Source organism: Pelophylax lessonae (assembly GCF_965119305.1).
Source record: "Pelophylax lessonae genome assembly, chromosome: 9".
NCBI lineage: Eukaryota > Metazoa > Chordata > Amphibia > Anura > Ranidae > Pelophylax > Pelophylax lessonae.
This window is the reverse complement of record NC_138776.1, coordinates 96596004-96612558: the sequence shown is the minus strand read 5'-3', so window position 1 is coordinate 96612558 and position 16555 is coordinate 96596004. Positions and strand designations below refer to the sequence as shown.

The 16555-nt window shown below is 41.9% G+C and overlaps 1 protein-coding gene across 2 annotated transcripts in view; it reads left to right on the top strand.

The window, feature by feature from the left end:
* Positions 1-16555, top strand: part of WBP1L (WW domain binding protein 1 like) — a 91749-nt gene that overhangs the window by 59016 nt on the left and 16178 nt on the right. For both annotated transcript variants that reach the window (XM_082267516.1, XM_082267517.1), the window contains exon 2: positions 14518-14620. In XM_082267516.1, coding sequence (XP_082123642.1) covers positions 14518-14620 — 103 coding nt within the window. The remainder of the gene's footprint in view (positions 1-14517; positions 14621-16555) is intronic.

Below are 16555 nucleotides of genomic sequence, written 5' to 3'. Positions count from 1 at the left end.
GAGAAGACCGAATTAACCATTTAGGGACAAGGCCTATTTCAGACACTTGTTTGTTTACAAGTTTAAAATCAGTATTTTTTGCTAGAAAATTAGAACCCCCCCCCCCCCCCCAACATATTTTTTTAGCAGAGATCCTAGAGAATAAAATGGAGATTGTTGCAATACTTTATCACACCGTATTTGCTACAAACACAATTTTTTTAAAGAAAATACACTTTTTTTTAATTAATAAATAAGAAAACCGTAAAGTTAGCACCTTTTTTATTTTATAATGTGAAAAGGTAATTTTACGCAGAGTAAATAGATACCCAACATGTCATGCTTCAGCATTGCGCAAGCTCGTAGAATGGTGGCAAACATTGGTACTTAAAAAAAATCTCCATAGACTACGCTTTAAAAATTACTACAGGTTACCAGCTTAGAGTTACAGAGAAGGTCTGGGGCTAGAATTATTGCTCTTGCTCTAATGATTGTGGCGATGCCTCACGTGTGGTTTAACACCGTTTACATATGTGGGCGGGACTTGCAAATGCGTTCACGTCTGTGTGCGAGCTCGGAGGGACGGGGCGCTTTAATTTTTTTACATTCTTTTATTTATTTTTTTTCTATTTATTTTACCTTTTTTTTAATTTTACACTGTCCCTTTTTAAGTCCAGGCATGCAGGCAGTTCCCAACCATAATGGTTGCAATCTCGCACTAGCCTGGACCGACTCTGTAACCTCAGCTGACAGCAGACTTCAGCCTGCCGTCTGCTGAAAACCAATCACTGAAGTGCAGAACGAACTGCACTCCTGTGATCCACAGGAGAATTACAGCCAAACAAGCATTGGCTATACTACTCCTTTTTAAGGGATAAGTGAACCCAAGAACAACAATACAATATATTGCAGCTTACAGTTTATATATATATATATATATATATATATATATATATATATATATATATATAATATAAAAAATGTTTTTCCTATATACAGGCCACACGCATGAATGTTGTTTTATGTAGCCAAGATAGCTTGACAATGGTCCTTCAAAGAGTTAAATGTGAACATAAATCCTCAATACAGAAAGCTTCCTATGTTAAATAGTTCATTAGGCCCTGGTTCACATCAGTGCAGCTTTGAAGTGGTACTACATCAAAACGAACTGAGGGTGCGATTTCATGTGCAGCTTGCTGACATCTGTGTGACTTGATTTGACTTGATTTAACAGATGTCAATGCAAGTCATACAGAAATAGTGCAGGAACCATTTTTAAAGTCGCTGCAACTTGAATGGTTCCGTTGCCACAAATGGGGCGTGACTTGTCATGTGACTTGAACTGTCAAGTCATACTGGTGTGAACTAGGGCTTAAAGTGAAAACTCCATATCTTCTACACCTACAGGTTTAAAGCCATCAGCAGTGTTTTTTTGCTCACAAAGAACATGTTATCAGGAGGAGAGAGCACAGATAGAAAGATAAGCTCTTCAGTCTGCTTTTTCTTCCTTTAATCAAAGGGTAAAGCTGCACATATATATGGGTCAGGTTTTTTTTTTTTTTGGGTTCAGCCAACTGGTTGAACAGAAAAAAACTGACCCGATTCCCCTATCAACACATTCGGTGTTGATACAGGAACCCTCCCCACAGTGTCTTTGTATTCTGACAGCGGGGAGACTCCCCCGCCTCCCTGCTCTCAGAAAATACTGATTAGCGCTGTAGCTTTGATCAAACTGAAATCTCCCAGCAGTCCTGTTTGTGAGAAGTCGATCGATAGATCAACTTCTCATGAACTGGAATGGCCATACATGGATGGAAATGTGTTCATTTCCTGCTGAACCAGATGAATTTCAATCTGTGTATGGCCAGCTTAAAGAGTAACTCCACTTTTGTTAAGAAAAAAAAAAAAAAAAAACATTTAGGGCTCTTTCACACGGCCGCTCCGTGTGAAAGCTCCGCTGCGGGACTTTTTTTTTTTTTTTTTTTTTTTTTTCACGGAGCGGATGACATTTCTGTCATCCGCTCCATATGTCCGCATATCATCCCATCCGTTTGCGGATGATATGCGGACATAATGCAAGTCTATGGGCATTGCGGATGTCAGCGGACGACACCGCTGACATCCGATTTTCCTTCCATTCCGTTTTTTACACGGAGGAAAAATAGGGTTCCAAAAAACGGAACAGAACTGAAAGGAAGAAAATCGGATGTCAGCGGATGGTATTCTGCTGACATCCGCAATGCCATTGACTTACATTATGTCCGCAAATCATCCGCAAAAAAAAGGATGATTTGCGGACAAGCGGAGCGGCCGTGTGAAAGAGCCCTTAGGGTCCCGTCACACAAACGATCGGATCCGCCTGTCAGTTTTTTTAGGCGGACATGATTGGATCCTACATGCATCTCTATGGGGCAGCGGACACATCTCCGCTGACACCCGTTGCTATCCGATTCCAATCCTATCCATGAAATCCGGACGGGTGGAAACCCTATTTTCCATCCGTCCCACAGATCAGATTGGATGGGATCGGATGAGAACGGACCGAACGGATTCCCCCATAGAGGACAGATGGGATCTGACTGCTCCGTCTCCACACACAGAGCGGAGACGGAGCGTTCACCTGCCTGCTCAGCAGGGATCGGCAGATCGATCCCCTCTGAGCAGAGAACGGACCGAGCCGGATGGCACATCATGTGAAAGGACCCTTACTGTGATTAGTGTACACTGCAAGGATTTTAACAAACTTATCAGCTCCTGAGGAGCTTTATATACCTTGGTTGACACTACTAAGAAGTGCTCCTGGTTATGATGATCGGTTGTTACCCCTGAGTTTCCAGTGGATGCCTAAAAATGTAAAGATGCAAGCGGTGTTGCTGCTGTTATGGCACCCATCTCTGGCGAGCGTCCACTTCATTGGGATGTGACGATGGACCTCTGAGTACACCTGGGACACCTCATTACCTCTTAATGGTGTTGGATTAGATCTACGATATACCTTCACATCAGTTTGGACTAAGCTCTCTTATATCACTGAAGATTGACCTCAATATTGATGGACACCTATTTAATTACTTTTTTCTACATGATATTAAGGATTTATGTATATTTAATTTGCTAAATATTGGCGCTACATGCTATATTTGCACTTTATCCAAGTTTAGTATACTGCTTGTTTGTGAAAACTGCCATCCATTTTGTAAGCATTAGATCACAGCGCAGCGACTCTTTTTTTGTTACTAGGTAATTTTTATTAACATTCAATTACAATATGACTTGGGTCAAAATTATATATGCTATATTATTTTTTTATTTGCTAATTTTTTTTTTCCCCCCACGAAAGTGGAGTTACCTTTTTAGGGGGAGGGACTAGACCTAGCAGTATTACTCTGGAATGAATGGATAGAAATACTAATCTATTGGCAAGTAAACCACTCTTGTTTGTATTTTTATCTTTGTATTATTATTATACAGGATTTATATAGCACCAACAGTTTGGGTACCACTTTCTAACATGAGAGCAGACGGTACAATTACAATACAATTCAATACAGGAGGAATTCGAGGGCCCTGATCGTTAGAGCTTACAATCTAAGGCCTCTTTCACACGATCAGAGCGATCAGGTCTGCCTGTCTGTTTTTCAGGCAGACCTAATCGGGCCACCCATTCTCTATGGGGAGGCAGATATCGGCGGACACGTGTCTGCTGACACCCGCCTGGCATCAGATCCGACAAGATTGGCTGAAAACAGACAGATGGCGATACGTTCGCCATCCGTTCAGCGGGTCCAGGCTGTCTGTTTTCATCCAATCGTCCCATAGAGGAGAGTGGGACTCTTACAGCTCTGTCTCTGCACAGTGAGCAGAGACTGACCTGTCATCTACCTGCTAGCAGAGTTGGTCCAAACTGATCCGCCCCATGTTAAAGGAGCCTAAGTGTATTTGTTGTATACTTTGCTTTGCCTTCAGTTTTAAAATACACCCAGGATTTTTTAACGTTCCAGGCTAGGTTTGCCATGTACCACCTAAAAAGGCTTCTGTGATAGTGAAGACTTGTAGCTCCCATTTGGTAAATTTAGTAGTCGTGACTCACTGCAATGAGAAAACAAAGCCTGCCATAGGTTGTAAAAGGCTTTTGCAAACCCAGGGATGTAAACCCATTTGTCCTAGATTCCGGTCATGTTACTTGGTAACGAGATGAAGCTACCATCAGTGGAGAACAAAGTGTTTGATAGGGGTGTGTGAGGCACATGTTCATAAACTGTTTGTTTCCTTTTTATTTGATATTTTATTTCTATATGAAAAGTATATTCCTGCATACACATTAGTTCTTAATTGTTTAATATGGATTGTGGATTGCATCTCCACTTTAAGACCAGATGAGCAAGGGATGTCTCCTTTATCCAGCAACAAGTGACACATGAATGTACAGTAGGTATTTTACTTTCCTGTTTGGCCCTGCATAGGGATTCCTGTTGCTGGCAAGTTCTCGCCAATGACCAGATAACTGATGCAACACGGCCCTAACATATGTATCTTTTTAGGACAAATGGTCCAGGCGTCCAGAAGCATACAAATCTCACAGTGCTACGATCTTGTAGATGCCATATGGGGGTGGTGACAAGTCTTAATGCTTTGGGAGTTAGCTCAGTTGACTAGGAAAGCAGCAAATATATTCCCCTTAGTTTTCAGTGAGCCTTACAAGAAGCACCAATCTGTGCAATGGCTCTGAAAAGTACTCAAGCAGAGAACTATATACAAAGTGTGTGTTTTCTTAGCAGACCCTGGCATGTACTTTTAATTTGGAACTTTGCTAACCCTCTAGGAGGTGGCATGCTTTGGAACATGGCACAATGATTTATACCTAGAAGAGTCTCTCCTAGTATTGCAGCTTTTACAGTCCATTGCCCATTGTAACAGCTGAATGTTATGGTTACAATGTGCCCATTTCTACAGCCGCTCAGCTGTCTAGTAGAAGACATTCTGCCCATTATCTTCATGTTACTTTGTGTACATTGGGCTGTGTTTTTTATTGCTGCTAGAAAAAAACTTACCCAAAAGGGGACATTTATTGAAACTGGAACACACAGAATCTGGTGCAGCTGTGCAAAGTAACTAATAAACTTCTAACTTCAGCTTGTTCAATTTTAGCTTTGACAACAAGCCCCGGTTCACACCGGTGTGGCTTGGAAATCACACTACTTCAGAGCCATTTCAAAGCTGCACATCAGTGTGATTTTGCACTGCTGATTCCATTGCGACTTGACTTAACAGAAATCTATGCAAGTTGCAATGAAATCCCTAAAAAGCAGTGACAGGACAGGAGTCGCAGCGATATGAACTGCTCCATTACCGGCAATGGGGTGCAACTTGTTATGCGATTTGGTACTGTTAGCTCATTTACGTCAGGAGGCAATTGCAAGATGATTTTGCATTTAGGTCCCGGACCTAAGACCCTTCAGTTCTAACTACCCTGTGTAGTGAATTTTCCTTCTGCTGGCCAGGAGATGTAAAACATATAGCACTTAAGCTTAATGCGGATACATCTGATTTATTTCATTTCGGCTCACATATTTATGGGACATTCGAGAGGGAAAAACCAGTTCAAACTAGTGTACAATCCATGGGTCAGTTTAACAATAGAATATATCTACTAAGACAATACATGAAAAGGCTTTTATTTTCCCTAACATATTGCTGTAAATGTGGGGTGAAGTGTGTCTGAAATTGCGTTTGTGGAAAAGCCGTTCCGTCTCTGCTCAGCTGTCTGATGTGTTAATATGTAAGTAATTGTCAATGTGTTCAGGTGTTGTCTGTAATCCATATGCAAAAGTTAAGTGTCCAGGATGAATGAGATGTGTTTAATATGTAATTGCAAGGGACCACATTCCATTGGAAAGTGGGCACTAGCTGAAATGAATTTTCTCTGGTATCATGAAATGTAATATTTCATTAAGGCACATTGATACACTCTTTCAGGTACTGTCAGATTACATGACAAGTCTCACTGGTATGAATGGGGGCAAAAACCTAAAAGCGGATTGGCTACCATGCACAGCTGCACCAGATTCTGTGTGCACCAGTTTTAGTAAACCTCCCCCAAAGAGTCTACAGCAGATATTACAATTTTCGCTTTTCTCCCACACGGCACCTGAAATATTATGGGTGTTATATATTATAGATACTTGGTCCCCAGGCCTTAACTGAGACCCACTGACAGCTTGCATGAGCAGTTTTTTTTACATTAAATGTGTTTACAGGAAACCTTTCTTTATTGTGCTTATCTGAGGGTGGAAAAGGAGAGAAGAAGAGGGGAAAAAATAAATAAAAAAAAATAAATTTTATATACACTGTTTTGTCATTTGTGTATTGAGGCGCCTGCCATTACACGCACACAAACTTTAATGGCATCCCAGACTTAGTCCGTAGGGTTTAACATTGAGTTGGCCCACCCTTTGCAGCTATAACAGCTTACTCTTCTGGGAAGTCTGGAAGGAAGTACTCCTAAGGGTCTTGGAATAGTCCGGGGGCTCACTGGCCCATTCAACACTGCTGAATGTGGGACCATTCCAGAACCCTTAGGAGCACCATGGAGTACTTCCATCATAGAGAGCAGTGAAATAGGAAAGAACACAGAGGACCCCTAGAGGCGAGCTGAATACACAGCATTACCATCAGGGAGTTATTATTTCATGCTTATTTAAAGCAACCTTCAGGTGAGAGGCCAGAGAGAGCACAGCGGTGTCACTGGGAAGAAGGGAAGAACTATTATATGAACATTCACAATCAAATGGTGAAGGAATACCCTATGAATATATAATGAGGAGTATGTACATCTGAGCTGTTGTAGCCATTGAATTATTTTACTTGTATATATCATGGTATCTGTTAATATTTGAATGCACAGATATTAGGTGTACGTTAGCTCTATTTGTGGATTTGCACATTGCATGTTTTTATATATGCAATTATCTATGTGCCTTTTTTTTATTTTATGAGTTGCATGATTTTAAGTTTTGTGGATTTGAACAGATATTTATTCACTTACATTTTGTTTTAAACCAACAGAGAGGTTCCTTTTAATTCATATATCTGGTCTGATGCACAAGTTCCAATATTTATTAAACATTTCAGAACCACAGATTTTGTGTTCCCCTCTTATCTGTTTCCTTTAAATTCTTCAATATATTTGTCCACAAAATTAGGCAAAAATGTAATGAAGATATAGAGAGAGAGATAGATGTACTGAACAAAATTATAAATGCAACACTTTTCATGAGCTGAACTCAAAGATCTAAGCAAACCAGGATTCATCCGTGAAGAGAACACCTCTACAGTGGCAGACGCCATAGAATGTGAGCATTTGCCCACTCAAATCGGTTACGATGACGAACTGCAGTCAGGTCGAGGCCCCGATGAGGACGCTGAGCATGCAGATGAGTTTCCCTGAGATGGTTTGACAGTTTGTGCAGGAATTATGTGGTTATGCAAACGGGTTGTTGCAGCAGCTGTCCTGGTGGCTGGTCTCAGACGATCTTGGAGGTGAAGATGCTGGATGTGGAGGTCCTGGGCTGATGTGGTTACACCTGGTCTGCGGTTGTGTGGCCGGTTGGATGTACTGCCAAATTCTCTGAAACACCTTTTGGAGACGGGTTATGGTAGAGAAATGAACATTTAATTCACGGGCAACAGCTCTGGTGGACATTCCTGCAGTCAGCATGCCAATTGCAAACTCCCTCCAAAACTTGCGACATCTGTGGCATTGTGCTGTGTGATAAAACTGCACATTTTAGAGTGGCCTTTTATTGTGGCCAGCCTAGGGCACACCTGTGCAATAATCATTCTGTCTAATCAGTATCTTGGTATGCCACACCTGTGAGGTGGATGGATTATCTCGGCAAAGGAGAAGTACTCACTAACACAGATTTAGCCAGATTTGTGAACCATATTTCGGATAAATAGGCCTTTTGTGTACATAGAAAAACTCTTAGATCTTTGAGTTCAGCTCATGAAAAATGGGGGCAAAAACAAAGGTGTTGCGTTTTTTTTATTATTTTGTTTAGTATACATGCATCCTGTAAATTTTTAAACTATGCCTGAAGGTGGTTTATAGCATTGGGTAGGTAGCAGCAGCAGTGCCCTAAGAACTATGGGCAGAGCGAATGTCCTGTTTCTCCCGATGGATGATGAAAGATGGAGATGAAGTGGACTATAGCAACCGAATGATGGCTTTTATCCTATGCAGAAATGTCAGTGGGAATCTGAGGGGTATGAGAAACACATGTGCATGTGTATGCAGGATCAATGTTTACAAATTTCTCTGCGTCATTTTAGACCCATGTTGAATAATTGAAGGATGGAATGTTGGCCTTTTACAGCCAGCACAGTGTCCAGGGGGAGTAGCAGATCATCTGCTCACTGCGCTTCAGTATAATTGGATGACGAAACTGGGAAATGCTCTTGTTTACCCATAAAATGACTTGTGTGGCCATGTGGGATTCTTGTTTTCATCTTAAAGCTATTTCATTGCAAATGTTTTTGTCATCCGTTTCCCAGAGAATGAAAATAGAACAAACGGTTTTGTCTTCAGTGGGAAAACATAGGGAGTATTGAGTTGTGGCTGTGAATTCAATGAGAAAACAAGTACTAGATTAGTGAGGAATAACTATAGGTCTGTTTACTGGAGGGATGCTGAAAAAGAGGGTGAATTTTATAGCAGTTTGTTTTCTTTGTCCTTTGGTTCCCATTAAAGCAGGTCATGCATATCAACATAAAAAAAAGAGAGATAGAGAAGATAGATAGATAGTACATGTGTGCTTAGTTGTGAATAGGGGCATTTTTAGCAGCCTAGTTATTTTACCTCTCAGATGTTTAACACATTGTTATGATTTAGTGTCAAGTGTGTTATCCTAATAAATTGATCATGGAGGGGTTTAAGAGTCGGTTCACACTGAGGCGATCCGACTTCGAGGGGCGACCTGTGAAGTCGCGGTGCACAGCATGCACCGCGACTTCGGCGCGACTTGCAGGGACTTCACATAATGGAAGTCTATGCAAGTCGCTCCCAGGTCGCCCCAAAGTAGTACAGGACCCTTTTTCTAAGTCAGAGCGACTTGTGTCGCTCCTATTAGAACGGGTCCTGTACTACTCAATGGCGAGTGACCGACCGCGACTTGTCAGGCTGACAAGTCGCCTGACAAGTCGCGCTAGTCTGAATGGGGTCTAAAGGACACAGAACAGGAACTTCTCATTTGAAAGTGGGGAGAAAGAGGAGCAAAACGGCAACTGATTATGGAAGATTGATGTAGGAATTAAGCCCCGTACACACGTACCAATCGTCGGCTGACGGCCGATTGTATGCTTGTTAGTATGATGCTTCCGACAGCCGACAGCGCATTTTCGGCCGAACAGAATCTGTCGTGCAGGCATTAAAATTTTTGTTGGCCAACACCAGAACGGCTGATTGTTCGCCAGTCAGTACAGATTTCGGCCGACAGCAGATTTGCAAGACTGGGCATGCTCAGAAAAGAAAAAAGACAAGGAAAGTTAACCATCACATGACATCACTTCTGCAGTCGGCTGTTGTTGGCCGACAAAATTCGTGTGCAGTCTTTTGCAGTTTTCAACAGACACGACAGCCCTGGACAAAAGACAGCCGATCGTTCGGCCGACGATCGGTACGTGTGTACGGGGCTTAAGAATGGCAACAGCCTGCGCACCAACAGGAGGATCAAAGAGAAAGTATGGAAGCTGTTCATAGCAACAGGTGGAGGAGAGACCACTGACCATAGAACAGCGGGAGAGGCAAAGCAAGATCTGAAGGATGGAAACCAAGAGGAGGTAGAGAAGAAGTTGCTCTGGCATCAGGATAAATTAGAGGGAAATGGTAGATCTAGGATGGAAGGATAACGAGAGGAGATGCAGTGTAAGCTGATTAAATGAGAGAGAGAAGGCAAAGAGTAATTAGATCCTTGCTGGATGAAATGGAGAGAGACAGTGGGATAGAGGTAGTAGACTGTTATCTGATCATGGACCATTTGGAGAATACGTAGAGTGCACCTGAGCATTGTTGAGGGACAGAGGAAGTGATGATTGTGGCTGGATGGGTGAGAAGACAGAGCAAGAACATATTGCTGCAAAGGAGCGAACTGAGTGGCATCTGCTCCTGTACAACAAGGAGAGGATACAGAGGTGGAACTGGCCATGGATTGAAGAGTGAAGGTTTAGGAAGCAGAGAGGCAGTTAATTGTAACTGGGGTCAGGTGGTGGATGTAACCCGTCGCATCGCTAGCCTGCGGGAGGAATATGTACAAACCCTTTCCCTTGGTGAATGAGGTGGTGGTGCAGTAGATGTTAGACACATCTGATGAGGGATACTTAGTGGGAAGGTGCAGGACATGGCACTCCTACCGAATAATTAAATGCCAGGTGGCTTCTATAGTTTGCTTGGGAGTTTATCTCAACCATGGCAGCCACGGGGCAGTGGTTGGAGAACATGGTGTGGAAGGATGGGAAATGCCAAATCTACTACATACAGCTGGGAAGGGCTTTGACAGAAGCTAGTGCAGTCACTGAAGATGGGTTGTGGAGAGTGTTGTGATGTGTGTACTGCTAAGACTACGGTGTGTGAAGAAGTTGTAAACCAATGATAACAATTCCTATACCAGGATATTCACTACCGTGTGAATAATGTGTGCGCTGGGAAAATGAGGAGGCACAGGTGCTTTCCTGTTATTTCTAGTCCTGGTGATCAAATCCATCAGCAGTAAAAGGAAAAGTCATCTGTTGTGTTGGCAGCTTGTAGGAGCTTATCACTCCAATCTGGACAATGCTGTATGCAATGAGAGTACACAGTTGGGAAATTTCAATCCCTTCATCAGCTTTTTCTTTTTGGTATATCATTTTAGAACTCCCTTTCATTTTGCCACTGTGCAAATAGCCTCCTCCTTGTCCTTCCACAGTAACATCAACCCTCCAGTACACAGATTTGGAATTTCCTCTTATACCTCCCCTCTTGTAAGCATTATCCTCTCTGTGATCCCTCTGCAGGGTATGTGATCTTCTATAGCAGCATAGGAAGATTGGCAAGACCCTGAAACTGAGCTGCAGCACGGTGGCGAAGTCCTTAGAGCGGTTTAACAGGACAGGTTTTACTCAGAACAGGCCTCGCCATGGTCGACTAAAGAAGTAAAGTGCATGTGCCCAGCGTCATATCCAGAGGTTGTCTTTGGGAAATAGATGTATGAGTGCTGCCAGCATTGCTGCAGTGTTTAAAGGGTGGCGGGTCAGCCTGTCAGTGCTCAGACCATACGCCACACACTGCATCAAATTAGTCTGCATGGCTGTCGCCCCAGAAGGAAGCCTATTCTAAAGATGATGCCCAAAAAAGCCCGCAAACCGTTTTCTGAGTTTATCTTGGTCTGATGAGACTAAGATAAACTTATTTGGTTAATGTGGGGTCAAGCGTTTGTGTCGGCAACCAGGTGAGGAGTACAAAGACAAGTGTGTCTTGCCTACAGTTAAGCATGGTGGTGGGAGTGTCATGGTCTGGAGCTGCATGAGTGCTCCTGGCACTGGGGAGCTACAGTTCATTGAGGGAACCATGAATGCCAACATGTACTGTGACATAATGAAGCAGAGCATGATCCCCCCCCCCCTCCCTTCAGAGACTGGGCCGCAGGGCAGTATTCCAACTTAACGACCCCAAACTCACCTTCTGAGACGTCTGCCTTGCTAAAGAAGCTGAGGGTAAAGATGGACTGGCCAAGCATGTCTCCAGACCTAAACCTTATTGAGCAACTGTAGGGCATCCTCAAACTGAAGGTGGAGGAGCTTCTGTGATGTCGTCATGGAGGAGTGAAAGGCAAAAAAATTGTTTTTGTTTTTTTCCAGAATTGTCGCACTTTTTTTCTATTTAGAACGCAAAAAATAAACGCAGAGGTGATCAAGTACCACCAAAAGAAAGCTCTATTTGTGGAAAAAAAAAGGACATCCATTTTATTTGGATACAGCGTTGTACGACTGCGCATTTGTCAGTTAAAGTAACGCTGTGCCGTATCGCAAAAAAAAAAATGGCCTGGTCGTTAAGGGGGAAAAACCTTCCGGCCCTTAAGTAGTTGAGCTGGCCATAGATGGATCGACATTTGGCTGGTTCAACAGGGACCAGCTGAATTTCAAACCATCTCTTGAGAGAAGTCAATTTAAGGATGGACTTTTGGAATAATTTCATTTGATTAGCAGCTGCAGCCAATCAGCTGGTTATATTAGTGTTGATTTCTAGGCAACCATGACATGGACCCTATTATGGCAAACTGTGCAAATTATTTTTTGCAAAGGTCCTTCTTAAGGGCTCCTGCAGTAATCCTTTCCTCCTTTTTAGACGTTCTCAGTCCAACAACTTGGCTGTACAGAGGTGACCAAACTCGGGTTAGAAAAATTAAGCTTGTCAGTGTTGTGATAGGAGTTGCTAACTTAGACCACAAATGACCCGAGGTATACACCATTCTGAGATAATGAAGTGTATTGCCTGTTTGTTGTTCCCTAGGAGAAAAACTGAGTACAGTCATTACATTGTCCTAATTTTAATGGCAGTTTGAAGCTGTAGACGCGTGTGGCTTATTTTCCATTTGTTCCTACAAAGATATACTATACCGAAAGTTATGAGTCCTGTTGGGTTTTCCTGGCACAGAGACTAAATGCTCAACAATGAGAAATGCTGTCTGTATCTAACTGTGCCACTAGCAGTCTTGTATATGATCCCCTTAAAAGTTGACACTGATAGATTTAAAGGGCAAAAATTGTGGATTAGAACTTGCAGCACTCTTCATTTAGCCTACAACTTCTACTGTGAACTCTTACCTTTTGGTGTTGTGAAATGCATAGTACTCTAGTACTCTGTTAATAATTTATCTTTGTACTTGAAGTCCTCTAATACACATGTTTTAGGGTGAATAGACATACCTCACTTACAATGCATTTGCTGCAAGATAAAAGCACACTTATGATGACATTTGGTGCTCTTTGACACCTGATGGTCACCATGTTTCAAGTGTGCCACAGGGTAGGTGTGATGTGCATATCCTTAGCCTGACCATTTCAAACCTGCCTTTGGGCTAGGCCTTTGACTAAAGCCATAGATTTGTGACAAGAAAGGGTTTGTAGCCTTGTGTTCAACATTTGTTTCCGGCTATGGGTTTTTGTGTTGCAGTTGAGCAAAATTTAGCCTGCTTAATTTTACCTGGCTTTGTACAGAAAATGCATAGTTAGCGTGTTTTGATGGCCCAACTTCATGCAAACTGGAAGCACAACTGTGCTTCCCCCCCCCCCCCCCTAAAAGTTCAGCTCTCCTATGTACCAATATACCATTAATGTACCTCTGTTGTGGAAAAGAAAAAGCTGTCCCTATGTTCTGGAGCTGGCCTCCTCCATGTCTTCCTGGTATTCGTTCTGCAGGACACCAGAGCTATTACTAGAGTGACGAAGTCACCTCATTAAGCGCTTGTCCTCCTCCTCCTCCAGGAGATTTCTCCCCACCTCTTGAATAACTTAGTTCAGCCCAGTGCTTTCTAAAACATTTGGAAGTATAGATTGCTAGTACATTCTATCCCAAAGAACTTGGTTACCAGTGAAAATAGGTTGAAATTTTTAAGAGTTGCTAACCTCCCCCAGTTTGCTACTATACCAGCCTCCGCTCTTTACCATAAGCGTACCACAAGATTTTGGACTGTCTGTGATCATTCGTGTTCATTCACCCAGAAGAGAATTTGTGAGGTTAAGTATTGATCTTTGCTGAATATAGAGAATTTGCATAGCCATTCACCCAGAGACAGTGCATGTATATTTCATCTCTGCAAATGGTGCAAATAAAGGAATGTAAAATATATCCAGTGGTGTGCAAATCTAAATAATTAATTGTTAATTTAAAAAAAATACTGCGTTTGACCACTAGACGGAGCTAAGTATTTTACAAAATTCTGATAATGCCTAGCCCCATCTAATGGCCAAATGCAGTATTCTCCATTTAAAGGCTGAGTTCACCTTTGAGCATGTTACAGCTGCATTTCTTCTTCCCTGTAGCAATAGTCACATTTAAAATCTATCCACTTGGCTCTGAAGCTCCGCCCACACAGCCCCATCAGATATTCACAGGGATCTATGAATGAACAAATCCCGACTTCCACTGCGGCAGACAGCTCCACTGATTGCTGGTGCAATGCTTTACTGGCTTATGTAGGGAAAAAAATATAATTTTTTTTTTTCCCTGCAGAAATGTTTGTATTTATTTATTTTCTCCGTAAAGGTGAACTTATACTTTTTTAAATCCAATATTTATTTTGGAACAGCACAGGACATAGACTGTTTGTTTTAAACCCCATTCACACAATGAATGTACACACATTTTCACTGGGGGAATGACCATGCAAATTCTTTAAGCCCATGGTGTTTTTAACCAGCTTATTCAAATAAACAATTCTATTTTTAAATAGTGTTTAAGAAAATGTATGTTATTTACCTGACATTTTGTCTTATTTTTTTTCTTAGGATAAGGAAACCTGCATTGGACTAAACAATCAGAGTTACACATGTGAAACGGGTCACTGCTGTGGACAATCTCAGTGCTGCAACTACTACTATGAGCTATGGTGTAAGTCTGAGTTTCATTTTCAATTTATTTTTTCTGCATAGTAGAAAACAATGGTGCCCAAGCAGGCTCTCTGGTGTAAAAAATTAACACTTGTATATATTCTACATATTTGTATGTCCAGCTCCTCAGCCAAGCTGTACTTTACATACAAGAGTAAATTGTTCAGACATGACTTCCTTATCTAAAAACTAAACCATGGGAAAAAAAAGCATGGTCTACTTACCTGTACAACTTTAAAGCTGAGCCCTAGTTTTGCTTAAAATCACGCATTTGGGGCACAGTCTGATATTCTACATGTGCTAAGGTAACCATTTTTCAAAAGAATATCCAGGGACACTCTACTGACCATGCCCACTGTTACCACCCCCAAAACACACACCTCCATTTGAAGTCACCCTGGAAAACTATGCCCCGAAACCATTGGTCAGAGACTCTTACAAGAGGCAGTCATTCAAGATATAAAGACAAAATGTTTTGTGCACCATGAGAAGGGGAATTGTGGGTGTGGTGGAATTTCACTTACAGTAGGAGCGGCTTAAAGGGGTATGGGTAAAATAAACCTGAGCCAATGCTTCTAGAAGTCAAGAGTGTGTAAGGAAGAGTGTTACGGGGTCAGGAGTAACGCAGAGAAACTAGAGGGCAGGAGTATGTAACACAGAGTATGGGAGGAGTAAGCAAAGCAGAGGTCAGGAATATGTAATGTGCAGACTGTAGGGTTAGGAGTAAATAACTCAGAGTAGAGCTCAGGAGTAAGTAATGCCCAGAGTGCAGAGCTCAATATTACTTACTCTTGAACTCTGTGTTACTTAATGTGGATGCCACAGAAGTTGGTAGTAAGAAATGCAGAGAGGGCAGAGGTCCCGTCTGGAGAAGAGGTCAGGATTAGGTAATACATGGAGAGTAGAGGTCAGGAGTAAGTAGCACAGAGAATGCAGAGATCAGGATTAAGTAACTAAGAATCAGGTCATTAACGCACAAAGTGCAAGATAGCAAGTGCAGCTGCAGTATATTTAAATTATAAAATACTCACCCTTTTGCTTGGTGGCTTACTTGGTTACTCCTGGTTTCCCCCACATGAATGTCCAGGGTCTGTTTTTCACCCTCCCCCCATCTTTCTCAGTCAAATGGTAAGGTGGACAACATATTATACTATGTGCATCTCCAGCATTGTCCCCGGGCACCTTGCAGCTTGAGTGCCTTGCAGTGTGCATGCACCAATTCAACAGTCACAGTTGTTAAGGTTCTTCAGTACAACACTGAGCAACATGGACTCCAGAAAAAAATATGATACAGGAGGAGAAGAAAGCTTGCAATCTAAGAAGAAGGGACGAGGGAACAAAGTACGTTTCCCAGCTGCCCTGTATGCAGTAGGTCGGGGTGTGCAATTTTCCCTACGGAGTGCACTTTCCTAACTTAAGCTGGAGATACATTTTAGCAAAGGTTTCTAACATGGGTAACATAAATGTGCGCATTAAAAAAAAACTTTCATATCTTAAATATACGGTGCATCCCAAAAATTAGAATATCCTCAAAAAGTTAATTTATTTCAGTAATCCAATTCAAAAAGTGAAACTCCAATACAGTGCATTGCGATATTCGGCCCCCTTGAACTTTTCAACCTTTTGCCACATTTCATGCTTCAAACATAAAGATATAAAACTGTAATTTTTTTGTGAAGAATCAACAAGTGGGACACAATCATGAAGTGGAATCTGCGCTTTAAACAGACCTCTGAGACTATCACAGTGCAGGTGCATTTATACAGAGACTTGATTACACACAGGTGGATTCTATTTATCATCATTAGTCATTTAGGTCAACATTGGATCATTCAGAGATCCTCACTGAACTTCTGGAGAGAGTTTGCTGCACTGAAAGTAAAGGGGCTGAATAATTTTGCACGCCCAATTTTTAATTTTTTTATTTGTTAACAAA